General features: G+C 47.7%; 1 protein-coding gene across 1 annotated transcript; it reads right to left on the reverse strand.

The window, feature by feature from the left end:
• Positions 1-1,430: 1,430 nt before the first annotated feature.
• On the reverse strand, positions 1,431-12,393 carry ak7b (adenylate kinase 7b). The gene is made up of 18 exons (XM_040199700.2): positions 12,199-12,393; positions 10,847-11,002; positions 9,887-9,995; positions 9,572-9,666; positions 8,822-8,917; positions 8,651-8,734; positions 7,135-7,217; positions 6,908-6,998; positions 6,707-6,784; positions 5,241-5,390; positions 5,036-5,164; positions 4,601-4,706; positions 4,237-4,365; positions 4,086-4,151; positions 3,734-3,931; positions 3,286-3,500; positions 1,619-1,777; positions 1,431-1,541 (listed from the first exon to the last, which is right to left on the reverse strand). The coding sequence occupies exons 1-18, from the start codon at positions 12,337-12,339 to the stop codon at positions 1,503-1,505; spliced, it is 2,124 nt and encodes a 707-aa protein (XP_040055634.2). The 5' UTR covers positions 12,340-12,393; the 3' UTR covers positions 1,431-1,502.
• Between the last annotated feature and the right edge of the window lie 244 nt (positions 12,394-12,637).

Consider the following 12,637-nt stretch of genomic DNA (forward strand, 5'->3'; position numbering starts at 1 on the left):
TTTGGAAGCATCCTATTTGCTACAGCACTACTGGAAGAGCACAATTGTAATTGGTAGGTGTGTTTAAGGTCAGTAAATAGTAAGCAACTCAGTCACTGTCACAGAGAAATGACACTATTCCTTTAGATGTTCATTTAAATGGTCAATGTAGTCCTCAAACCTATGTTTTAAATGTGCGGATTTTCATATAGAAATATAGAATAGTAGGCCATGCACTTAAGAAATAATAATATGGGGAATGGTATTCATTTGGACCCCCCCCACTGTCTAACGCATGGTTACGCCCTTGGGTGTGAGGAGAAAGCTGCTGATCAAACCACCAATCCTCCAGTTCCAGGACAACGCTGCTTTCTACAGTCAGCCACATCTACCACTCAGTTATTGAATGGAACGTTGTGGTAGAGGGCTGAAGTACGAAGTACACTTTACTCAGTGATGACATTGTCATCGTGTAATGGTCAGCCAGTCCAACACTGATCACTGTCCCAAACCATGTTGGCCGGCTGAGTGTCTGGTTGTTTCTTTGTTGTTCTTGTTTTTGTTTTCCTCTTGCCGCGGTCCTTTTAAAGATGGGGTTACAGAGGTAAAGAGATGGTCCCGCCCCCAACCTACCCTCGCCGCGAAACGGGCAGGAGCCCAGCCTCCCAGTGGACCCAGTCTGCCCCCCTGCTGCACTCACAACTCAAATGTTAATGTCACAGTTAATGACCTATGCTTGAGTAAAGACATCTCGGCCGCTCCGCTCTGAACACAGAGGTGCTGTTACGTGCACCTTCTGTTGTTGTGACATGTATCTTCTGCTCGTTGAGATGGAAAATACAAAAGCTGCTCCATGTTCCAGAACTCCAGAGACTATGAAAATATTGTATTACCATATTTTACTTTCAGGAAACTCAGATGGTGCATTCCAATCGTCTGCTCGACTCACGTTTCCCAAATAAACTAATTCATATTCAACTAATTTCCCCATGTGGTGATTAAGTATGTACCATGAAATAATTTGGTGTTCTGTTGCAACCAATTATGTTCACTTTGGAGTCGGCGCGGCAACATGAGAGAGACACAAATTGGCAGCCATTTGTAACATTTATCCTTCCTGGATATCGGAAGCCAAATCAAAGCAATTATGACCCGAGCGTGTCTACTTCGGAGTTTACCAAGTTCATTAAGCAAATTAACTTCCTAATTAGCTTTGGCTTCATGCACACTTTCATCTGCTTTTTTAGGGGGCTTTCAAGTAACGGCCGGCACACAAGAGCCCAAACAAAGCTGTGCGTAAATACAACAGGGGCCACAGAATGGGCCACTTGCAAATCACATCTAATCAAAATCCCAGCATGGACCGAGGGACACGGCTGAAACACATGAGGTTTTCCTGGAACACAAATGCTGCTTGTTATTGACTTCAGGCTGTTATATACTTAGGAAAATGAGGAGAACATCTTTTATTTTGTTTATTTTCTATTTGCATCAAGTTGAACGAGAGGAGAGGAGCTCCACTTTCACTGGTTGGTGGGATTGTTCCTCGTCAAGAACTCCGCCTGGAACCAGACAAATGGTATCAAGACCTAGAAGGCCGATGATGACAATAACTTCATACCAGTGCTGAGAGTAGTACCAGGAAGTCCACAGGGTCCTGTGGGCGGGCTGTGCAGCATGCTATCAGGCCCTGGGTCAGCGTGGGCATGACGTGCTCCATCAGGTAGTTCCTCAGAGGGGCGGACTCTGCCTCCAGCACCTCCTCCTCCTGCTGCCTCACCTCCTGCAAACGCTGAGTCTGACACACATACATGCATCACATAACATCATATATTTAAACCCCTAAATGAAACAGTGGTTTAGTGCAGGCCTGCACCAAAGCCTTCGCTAGAGTAGTTTCCAGTAGATCACGCAGATGTGTTTGTTAGTCTGGTATCTCCATGTTTTATAAGACTTACAGGGCTGTTACTGATTTTATTTCATGCGATTGACAAAATGTCAATGTTTCTGTCTATTGCTGTTCTGTGTTATATTGATTTATCTCTTTACCAGTAACATGAACACATCAGAACACTCATAGGGGTTCCCCTTCATTCTGACAAAAATAAACATCCAGATAGACCAAGCAGTTATTACACTACAAAAAAAATGCATCAGAGTGGAAAAGGTTGTTATGCAGCACCGAGCCTTTTAAAAACATGAATGAAAAGAGACAAACCTAGTAGATGAGTCCTGTGGACGCCAGATGGCTGTGCCCATGCTGACTGACCCACGTAGCTCTTTTCCCGCCCGTGTAATACAGGCTCTATCTCGTGCCGTAACACAGGCTGTCAAAGGCTCTATGTAGAACCAGCGCTCACTTTGTCCGTGCTAGTATGCCGCGAAAACATGGCGGTGTTACACGGTGGCGTCCCTAGATGTTAAGGACTTTCCGCTTGCTGGCTAACTCGCTCGCAACTGGCCGGCGAGTTAGCTTGTTAGCGCGTTAGCTCGTTGTGGCTGCGAACAGCTGTTCACCGCTGACCACCCGAACAGCTATTCGCCTCTCAGAGGAGTTAGCTTGTTAGCTAGTTCACATGTTAGTTGTGGCTGCTAGTGTTGCCACCAGAGGCTCGACAGACTTAAATCGTTTTCTGAACTAACTTACAGCGTTTTTTCTAAAACCAAAAACCCTCCAAACAGACACGGCTCCTTTCTTGGGCACACGTTGTGTTGGTGCATCTCTGGTCTTTAGGGGTTGCCACTTTTTGTACAGAAAAGGGACAATACGCGACTATGCGATCCCCGGTGATTCCTCCCACTGTCCTCGGTACTTTTGTATCTGCTTTCGCGTCAGAGCTGGACGCGGGGGCTATCGGGAGCTGCTGCCGCCGCCATTCTTTCAAATCGACACTCCACCAAGAGACCCGCCCTCCTCTGACTGGTTTGTTTCAGGTTCACGGCCAATCAAACCAACGATGGCAGCGCCCATTACCCAATCAGGGGCAGAATTAACACACGTAAGAAAAGTAGCTACAACCGATGCTCCGCGATGACGTGTTTAAATACATTCTGCCGCCTGCCGAAGAGTCAGTTGTTATGGCGTAACACCTGTGTGAACGGTAAGTGAGATGCGGAAATATTATACCGGTATATTGTTTGGACCGGTATACGGTGCAGCCCTATGTTTAACCATGCAATATAGTGCCCTATCTTTACAATTGTATCGGTTATAGTTCATTTTATATTGTTTTACCGGTGTGTGTGTGTGTGTGTGTGTGTGTGTGTAGGTCTGTGGTGGACCCCAGTCCTCCTTCCAGTACCTACCCATTCTTCCCACTGTGCCGCCCTGTGCTGAGCGTCCTCAGCCTCCTGCCTCTCCTCCTCAGCCTTCTCCTGGGCTTCTCTCTCCATCTTCTCTTCAGCCTTCCTCCTCTCCTCTTCCTCCAGGCTGGTGGGGCCGTAGTTCCTGGGATGGCCCACTGTGTCAAAGATCGTCTGCATCATTAGCAGGTGGTCGGGTTCCTCGCTACTTGTGATCTCTGTAGGGGTTTGAAGACATGGGTCAGTGGTGGGCATGTCAGAATGTCCCGTCTAAGGTCTCTGAGGCTTGATGTAGCACCTTTACAATCATACGATCAGCAGTTAGAAAAGGATGCTATTAATGAGTGAGTTGGGACACAACACTGGCAGATCAACATTAACATAAAATCTTTCCCTCGTCTGTAATTCACGGCTTCACTAAAGCCTGCCGCAGTGATGCATCATGGATTACCCAGGTACAGAGGGGAGAGGTCCAGCTCCTCAAAGTAGTTCACGACAGTTTCATCCTCCGCGTTGTTCTCTCTGTATCCGGCCAGTCGTCGCTGGAAGTGCTCCTGCTCGTAGTTGTGCTCCTGTACCAGCCTCTCAGGCAGCATCATCACGCGGTGCTCCAGGAAGATGTCCGACGCATCCAGGCACAACACAAACTCTGCGAAACACACGAGGAGACCAGTCCAAAAACTACAACTCTGGACGCTTTCTGTCAACAGTCCAAAAAGCATCTAGACATATGCCACATGGGGCTTGGTACAGGGTCTGCTGGCTTCAATCTCACATTCCAAAGGTCCAATAGCCCCACAGACCTGGCATAATCTTCCTCCTGCATGAAGACATCTGGGTAGCTCCGTCTTCTGGTTGGCTTTCTTCAGCTGAAAATGAAAGCAGACAGATGTTTATGTATATCTGTCCTATATATCCATGTTATACTAGGTGTGAGCAGTAGTGTAGCGTCACCATAGAAGAGCTCTTTGGCCTGTTCATATGTCTTCGGGAAGCCGTCGAGTACAAAACCCTGGTTTCTGCACGGAGGAGACATCAGCTTGTTCCTCACCACCTTCACCAACAGCTGCTCATCCAAATGTCCTACCGGGCAACACGCAGACATCACACTGGGAAGAACTTAGGGAGACACTTTTAATGACGTGAAAAAAGCAAACATTTTAACATTAACATTGTTAATAATAACTGTCTCTACTCAAGTTCAGGTCAGTGTGTCTCTGCTCAACGCAAACGGTCTGAACGCTGACATGAACATGTTCTATTCAGTGAGAACAGCAGACAAAGGCTGCAGGGTGAATCTGGGTATTAGAGTGTGTACCTCCATACTGCTCCATACTGTCCTTCAGGCTGTTCAGAAGCTCCTTGGCCTCTACTGCAGAGTTCTCATCCGCTGCATCTGGATCAGCATTCCTCACATTATCTTCCTAGAGATGGAATTGTTTGGACACAATAACCAGTGTTGATTTTGTTAACGAAAGCTAGCATTACATTTTTATGACTAAGAGGTGCCATTAAACAGAAATTGGAATATTGACATACAGTAGAAAATAGGTAAACAAGGTAGAAAATAGATCTCTAGATCTTCTGTGGGTTGGATCCCTTCTGGTGGTTGGTATAAACATACTTTAGCAAGTTGGCCGGTGCTGATCGGCTGTCACAACGCTCAGAAGGCTAAAAATGGCTAAAACGTTTCCCAGACAATGAAACATTTTGGTGCTCGGAGGGGCTAACCAGGCTAACCAGAGGGGCTAACCAGTTGTGAGATGGTTTCCGCGATGGTTTCCTTCAGTGTGATGTGTTGGACCTTGTAGTATTCACTGATCTGTCTGGACACTGTGCTCTTCCCCACTGCAGGAGGCCCCAGCACACACAGGCGGAGGGGCTGGAGACAACACACTTACATAGGTTACCTAGCAGCGCCTGGATGCTAAAACCTTTTCACATGGTTGATCCTTTACCAGAAGTCCCCTGGCTTTCTGGTACTCCTCCACCACCAGCTCCATGTTGTCCACCAGACCCGTCTCACACAGCCAGTCGATGGGGATCAGTTCTTTAAGATGGACATTCTGCATGCGCAGGTTGACAAGCAAGGAATCGATTTCCACCGTCTGTCAGGGGAAGACATATTCTACATCAATAGTAAAATAACTCAAATTCAACATTTGGGGAAATTGTTCACTCACTAATTTGTTTGAGGAAGAGACAAAGACAAATAGAGTAATGTACCCTCATGTCTCTGGGTTCATTCTGGTGTCCGTCCAGTGTTTCCATAAAGACTGAAACAAGCAACCCGGCTCCGTCCAAAGAATACAACTAGCAACTGGTCTACAGCTCAACTATGAACGTAATTCATTTCTTTCGTCCTGCTGGCGGGAGGCTAGCCGGGCCTGATCATAGCGCCCACCCGAACTGTGACATCAAGACTCATGACGAGACGCTTCACACAGTCACTGCAGACAGCGGCCTTTTGTCAGGAAACTGATCCATTACAGAAAGAAAAAAATGATCTTTTTTGGTTACTGTTCTCTATAGATTCATAAAAACTGATGTGTAATTATGTGTAATTACTCGCTGTGGGGGTACTGTATTTTTTAACTAATAGCAGGACAAGATTTATGGTTACCCTTGCATCAAGTCCTCATGCTAAGCTAAGCTAAGCCTGACCCCAGCCTCTAGAACGTGCAAATATGAGATCCACCATGCATCTCGATCCCAGAAGAAAGTCAATAAATGTATCTCTAAAAATGCTGCACCACTTCTTTAAAGGCTTCAAAATATGTCAGTTTTCCTTCCCAGGTGTATAGCAGGGGTGTCAAACTCATTTTAGGTTTGGGCCAGATACTGCCCACTTTCATCTCAAGTGCGGATGGTCCTGGGGGGGGAGGGAGGGGGGATCTAACACAGGGGTCCTCACACTTTTCAGGTTCGCAGGCTACTTTTCACTCAACTTTTCACTCCAACTCATGGCGGTCTACCCCCCCGCCCTTTTCCCGGTCCGGCAGCTCGCCTGAATAATAGTAATTACGAGCAGAGCGGGAACCAAACCGAACCACAGCGCTGCACACCGGGAGCGCAAAACGAATCGATACAAACAAAACACAACGAGCCTCTCGTCTCTCGGAAGCGATCGCGCATGCGCGCTGACCTGACGTCATTTTTCTTCTTCCAATGGCAGGTGATCAACCGGCACTGCGTTGGTGAATGACCTGGTCCCGCTGGTCCAACGCGTGCGCTCACTCAGAGTGAGAATTTTTAGGAAAAGCAGCTACTTTTATAGAAATGCAATTTATGTCTTTCTGTAATTCTCACAATAGCAAAGTCATGCGGTCAGCCTGGCCTCGAGTTTGACACCTGTGGTGTATAATAATACATTAAAATGTCCTGAGCATTGCAGTAAAGTGTATTTTAAACTGGTGCAACTTACACTCAAGTCCTCTGTGAGATAGGCCTCCTCAAAAGGCCTTTTCTGGACCTTTCCTGCTCCAAATATAGAGGCAACTTCCTGTTGGAGAAAGAACTTACATGTCATCATAGTTTCAGTTTACCACTGTGAAGAACATAAAACAACCCGATACACTCATCGTCTAAAACAATACTCAGTCTGTTTTCTCATAAATTCACACACCCTCACGATCTGCTCCAAGGTATTGCTGGAGGAGTCCACAGCGAGAAGGTAATAAGGCTTGGGCTGGTGTTTAATCACATTCAGGATCACCCTTAAACAGAAAGAAAATCACATTGTATCAACATTTACTTGATTTCATGATGAAGGATCAGAGCTGGAAGCAAAATTCTATAGAATCTTTGAATTCATAATTTTTCAAGAAGAAAAACAACACATATTTGTTCTACCTCGCTAGGTCACTGACGTGAATCGTGGGGACGATGTTTGTTCCATCTCCAAAGACGGGTGTTTCATGTCCCAGCCATGATGTCTAATAACACATATTATTGCAGTTATTTACACATATGAAGCACATTCACACATTTCACATTGTATTTGATGGGAAGGAAAATGGAATGGAAGAATCGGATTCATTTGTAAGATCAACAGGAAGTGCATATGATTGGCAGCCCACACACGTTTTGGGTCAATCCCGTACATTTCAAAGCTGCCTTTTCTCGTACATTTCCCCCACCCTCAGTCATTTTCCATCACACGGGGTTAGGTCAAGCCTCCATGTTGTGAGAGCAATACCCACATGAAATAAACACAAGCATGTTGTTGTTCTTTCCCCTTGACCACTTTGATCCAACAGTTCAATGGCCGCCTGCCCTGGAGGTGCAGTAGATGCAGTCAGCCAGCTTCCTTGAGTGTTTACTCAGAGACTGAGGTCGGGAAGGATCGCTGAGCTTAATGCTGTCGGCGGCTGTGGGTGAGTGGGGAGCACGGTCGTCCTCCAATCAGAGGGTTGGCGGTTCGATCCCAGGCTCTGCTAACCCGCCATGTGCCCTTAGCAATCCTTGGGGAAGACACTTAACCCAACAATGCTCCTGTAGAATGTAGTGTTAAAGCGCTAAAGTACAGCCCATTACCATTTACCATCAGGTGTCCCAGTATTTCAAATCACCGCCCCCCCCCCCCCAATACTCACAACAGCCATACATATTAGGTGATAATTTGCCAAAACTTCATACTGATACTTTACTGTCAGATCAAGTCTTGGTCTTGAATACAAACAGCATCATTTGAGTCATCAATGAAAGAAAAAAAGGTAAGGAATCTGAAAGGGAACTGCACCAAAGTAGATCCTGATGAAAAGTACACAATCCCTACATGAGAAAGACAACACGTGTCCCTGCCTCACAAACACAATCTTTCCACTACGATGATGATGTGATCGCAGTCGCTCAGATCTATTCAGGCAGCAGCCCCCGTTTGTGTTCTCATATCCGAGTCACACAGCGAAGCCTCTGTAGTTATGGAAAACAGAAATCACCTGAAGGACATGCTGTGACTCCCAGAAATGGTGTATTCTACACTGCTAACCAAAGTTCTATTATATAAGAAGTTGTATTATCAGTTTTATTTGACAGACTGAGAAAATGGAAAGGTCGCTGTGCTTAACTGCCTCCCGTTACAAAATGAAGATAAAAAGAACAAAAAGAACAAAAACGAATGGAGCCACGGGATCCAGCAAACAACAACAACAAACATGAGGAAATATAACAGAATCTAGTCCCCAACGGACACGTGGGCATAGCCGCTCTAATAACACCGCCGACTTGCAGGATGCAAATTAAAAACCAAAATGTCACCACCAAAAACTAGACTTAATGTGAGAACAACCTTCAAGTCAAAATCAGTTCTCACTTCCCACACAAAGGCATCTTCTTGTACACTCACGCAACAGTCTTTAAATCTCACCTTGAAGAAGTAGTGGAAGACCTGCTCTCCCATCCCGTACTGAAGTCCTGACGCCACCACGTATGTGGAGAACAATCCCCTCTTCTAAAAGCAACAGCCATAAATGGTCAGATCCACGCCTGTCAATCACATGCATCACCTGCACAAAATGGAAGGAACGACGAGGCTCACAGTTTTCCCCATGTGGACCACCTTCTTCTCCAGGTCAATGTGTGGTTGGAAGTTGGGATGTGGTCTCCTTTTCAAGAAATGCTCATCAGTGAAATCCTGCAACACAAGGCAGACAACAACCGCCACGGGGCAACAAACCCAAAGGACCCAAGTACAGAGTTGGTGAGCGTCGAAAAAAACAACAACAACCGAAATACATTCGATGGAGTTCCTGTAAAGAAGTATTACATTCAAGAGACATATTGAAGTTACAACCCACTCATATGTCATCATATACCAACACACAGGTTAGCATCATAGGACCCTCACTGGGCGGGAGGAGCAAACAAACACAGGACTTTGAACTGGGAGCAACAACAACAACAACAACAACAACCGCTGGCTTCACTTTGTTCCAACATTAGCCGCGTGCTGACCTGAAGCTTTAATCCACACGAAATAAAATATCGGTCATAGTGCGAGTAATCATATCCACTTTTCTTTGTACATAGTGCCAATTTCACTATTGATCAGAAAAATATATGAGGAAAATCGTCTGTTGTCTCACATGCTTAGAGGAGAGGTCGTGCTACATGATATGGAACTGAAGCTAAGAGCACAATTTCAATCAAGAGGAGTAAAAATAAATAAATGCATGACTGCCTAAATACCTGCATCTCAATATGTGAAGAGGAAAACTGTTTCAGGGCTGTTTTCATGTTGCACAGACTTATGGTGTTGACCTTAGAGGTGCTGCGTGTGGCCACTCACAGAATTGAGCGGCTTGCTGGCTGCCCAGGTCATCACCGTGGAGACCAGGATGAACATCTTCCCTCCGGAGAAACGGCCCATCTCCTTGTGGAGAGCTACAAATACAACACACGAGACAATGAGCAGAAGATATCACAATCATGTAGCACAAAGGGCAAATAGAGGAGCTGCAACGCGTACGAGCTCTTCATTCTGACAGTTTAGTCTAAAAATATAAAACCAACAAGTTAACACAAATAGTACCTACAACAATAGTAACGCAACAGACAACGAGAAGATCCACCAAGCTCCCAGCGCAAACTGAGGACTGCTGACCTGAAACGGCCCACAGGGCCTCATCCACCTGCTCGGCATGCTGGGTAATGTTGTAGATGATCACGTCGCAGTCAATCAGCTTTGACAGGAGCTCCTCCCTGTTGGGTTGCTTGAACAAGACAGTAAAGTGCAGTCACTCTGATTTGGTCTGAGATGGTTGCAGGTGTCCACGAGGAAGGGGGGCCCCAGAGAGGAAGGGGGGCCCCAGAGAGGAAGGGGGCCCCAAGAGAGGAAGGGGGCCCCAGAGAGGAAGGGGGGCCCAGAGAGGACCAGAGAGGAAGGGGGCCCCAAGAGGGGAAGGAGCCCCCAAGAGAGGAAGGAGCCGCAGAGAGGAAGGAGCCCCAGAGAGGAAGGGGGCCCCACAGAGGAAGGAGGCCCCAGAGAGGAAGGGGGGCCCAGAGAGGACCAGAGAGGAAGGGGGGCCCAGAGAGGAAGGAGCCCCAGAGAGGAAGGAGCCCCAGAGAGGAAGGGGGCCCCACAGAGGAAGGAGGCCCCAGAGAGGAAGGGGGCCCCAGAGAGGACCAGAGAGGAAGGGGGGCCCAGAGAGGAAGGAGCCCCAGAGAGGAAGGGGGCCCCAGGGAGGAAGGGGAGCCCAGAGAGGACCAGAGAGGAAGGGGCGCCCAGAGAGGAAGGAGCCCCAGAGAGGAAGGAGCCCCAGAGAGGAAGGAGCCCCAGAGAGGAAGGGGGCCCCACAGAGGAAGGAGGCCCCAGAGAGGAAGGGGGGCCCAGAGAGGAAGGAGCCCCAGAGAGGAAGGGGGCCCCAGGGAGGACAAGAGAGGAAGGGGCCCCTAGAGAGGAAGGGGGCCCCAAGAGAGGAAGGAGCCCCAGAGAAGAAGGGGGCCCCGGAGAGGAAGGAGGCCCCAGTGTTTCAAAGTGACTGATGCATATGTGCGTTGCAGTGGGCTACACACAGTACACTAAAGACACAAAAGGAGAAGGGGGAGGCAAACTGTTACTTACTAAATACGCCTCCACAACACATGGAAGGGCCACTGCATGTCTGCCACTGACGGTTCCTACAACGTGAAAAGCTGTCGCGGCACCATGGGGGGTTATCTCGAGCTCCTCCTCCTCCTCCTCTTCCTCCGTCTGTCCGCCCACACGCTCAGACAGACACTGCGGGGGAGAACGGAGTGTTAATGGAGAGAACAGGTGTGCACAAGGCTTCACCTCACAAAACCAAATCCAAGCGTGCGCTCTGATCGGTGGTGAAATGGCTTTTCCGATTGGTTCCAATCATCTCGAGTTGGCAGCAGACGAGCTGGGCCTCCTGCGTGGATCCTCTTTGCGTCTCCTGGGTCAAGTGGGGCGGACGTCACGTCACCTGGTTGAGGCTAGCTTCTTCCAGCTTCGGCTTCTAGCCAAAGTCCAACCCGATCTAAACATGCTTTTATATCTTCGCGCTTGGACTATTGCAACTCCCTGTATGTCGGTATCGGCCAGTCTGAACTCAACCGTCTACAGCAGCCCGTCTCCTGACCGGGACAAAGAAGCGTGGGCACATAACGCCAGTGCTTTCCTCTCCACTGGCGTCCCGTTAGGTTCAGAATGGATTTTAAGAGTCTTTTATTTGTTTTTTTAAGTCTCTGCATGGTCTGGTCCCAGAATATTTATCCAGGCTTATTAATGTTAAAACGAAAGGAGGTCGAGCCTTCGCAGTAGCGGCTCCCAGACTGTGGAACGCTTTGCCGTCTTCTGTGCGGTCTGCGACGAGCCTCCACTTTTAAAACTCGCCACTTGTTCACATTGGCCTTTGGCTGCATTAAGTCCCCTGCATCGATCTTTTTTTGTGTTTGCCTTGTACTGTTTTTTTTAAATTATTTTATTTTTTGCTTGCTTGTTTGTTTTACGTTTGCTTGTATTGTTTTTATCCTGTAAAGCACTTTGGATGGCCACTGGCCTTTAAAGGAGCTTTATAAATAAAATTGACATTGACCTAAAGCCTAGTTTATGAGCGCTTGTACAAGCCGTCATTGGCGGACTATGAGGACGCCGGACGGCCTCTGATTCATGGAGGGAGATCTCCACCAACGAGGGGACAAAGTCGTGGAGGAAAATACGGGACAAATGTGTCCTTGATGAAGAGCAGCAGTGTGGATGCACGGGGCAATAAAGTCTATGATACATAAATAAAGCAACCAGCGACTTCCACACACAAAGACGTGACTCTCTAGGTCGTCTTCAACAGAACACGTGACTCCACCTGTTGTTCTGGAGGTGAATCGCTCTGCAACACACGCGAGACTTTACAACCAGGAAGTGAAACCAGTGCGTAAAGACGCAGAAACACGCGGCGGCCTCCATTCACTCACTTGTGCGATGCTTTCGGACGCGTAGGAGTCGATGTGGTTGATGAAGACCCTTCGGACCCGGGGGGGCGCTCCGGCTTCCTTCATCCTCGGCTGCGCGATATCCGTCCGTCTCCGGGGTTTTTGTTGGTGGACCGTTGCCATGGAGATGCCCCGCTCGCGCGCCGCGGAGCGGGCGGAAGTGGATCTCACCACGTGACTGTGCGTGCGCGCATCATGACTGCATGACAGCACGATGCAGACCAACAAGCTGAAGTACACGTCGTTCAGGACAACAGCTCCACAAGACCATGAAACCACAAGCTGCTTTTTTTAGACAGGTTTTATTAGACAGGTTTTAAAACATTAACCATTATTTCCCCGTAAACACCTTGGTACAAAAAAACAATCCATTTATTAGCAAACTGTAGAGACGCTTTAGAATTAAGCTTTTAATATGTCA

This window comes from Gasterosteus aculeatus, chromosome 15 (genome assembly GCF_964276395.1).
Source record: "Gasterosteus aculeatus chromosome 15, fGasAcu3.hap1.1, whole genome shotgun sequence".
NCBI lineage: Eukaryota > Metazoa > Chordata > Actinopteri > Perciformes > Gasterosteidae > Gasterosteus > Gasterosteus aculeatus.

Excerpts from the sequence above, each read along its gene's own strand:
- ak7b (XM_040199700.2), bottom strand. The coding sequence starts at position 12,339 with ATGGCAACGGTCCACCAACAAAAACCCCGGAGACGGACGGATATCGCG. Across the intron at positions 8,735-8,821 it reads TGGTCCACATGGGGAAAACT|AAGAGGGGATTGTTCTCCAC; the intron begins GTGAGCCTCGTC and ends TGTTGCTTTTAG. Across the intron at positions 4,152-4,236 it reads GGCCAAAGAGCTCTTCTATG|CTGAAGAAAGCCAACCAGAA; the intron begins GTGACGCTACAC and ends TTTCATTTTCAG.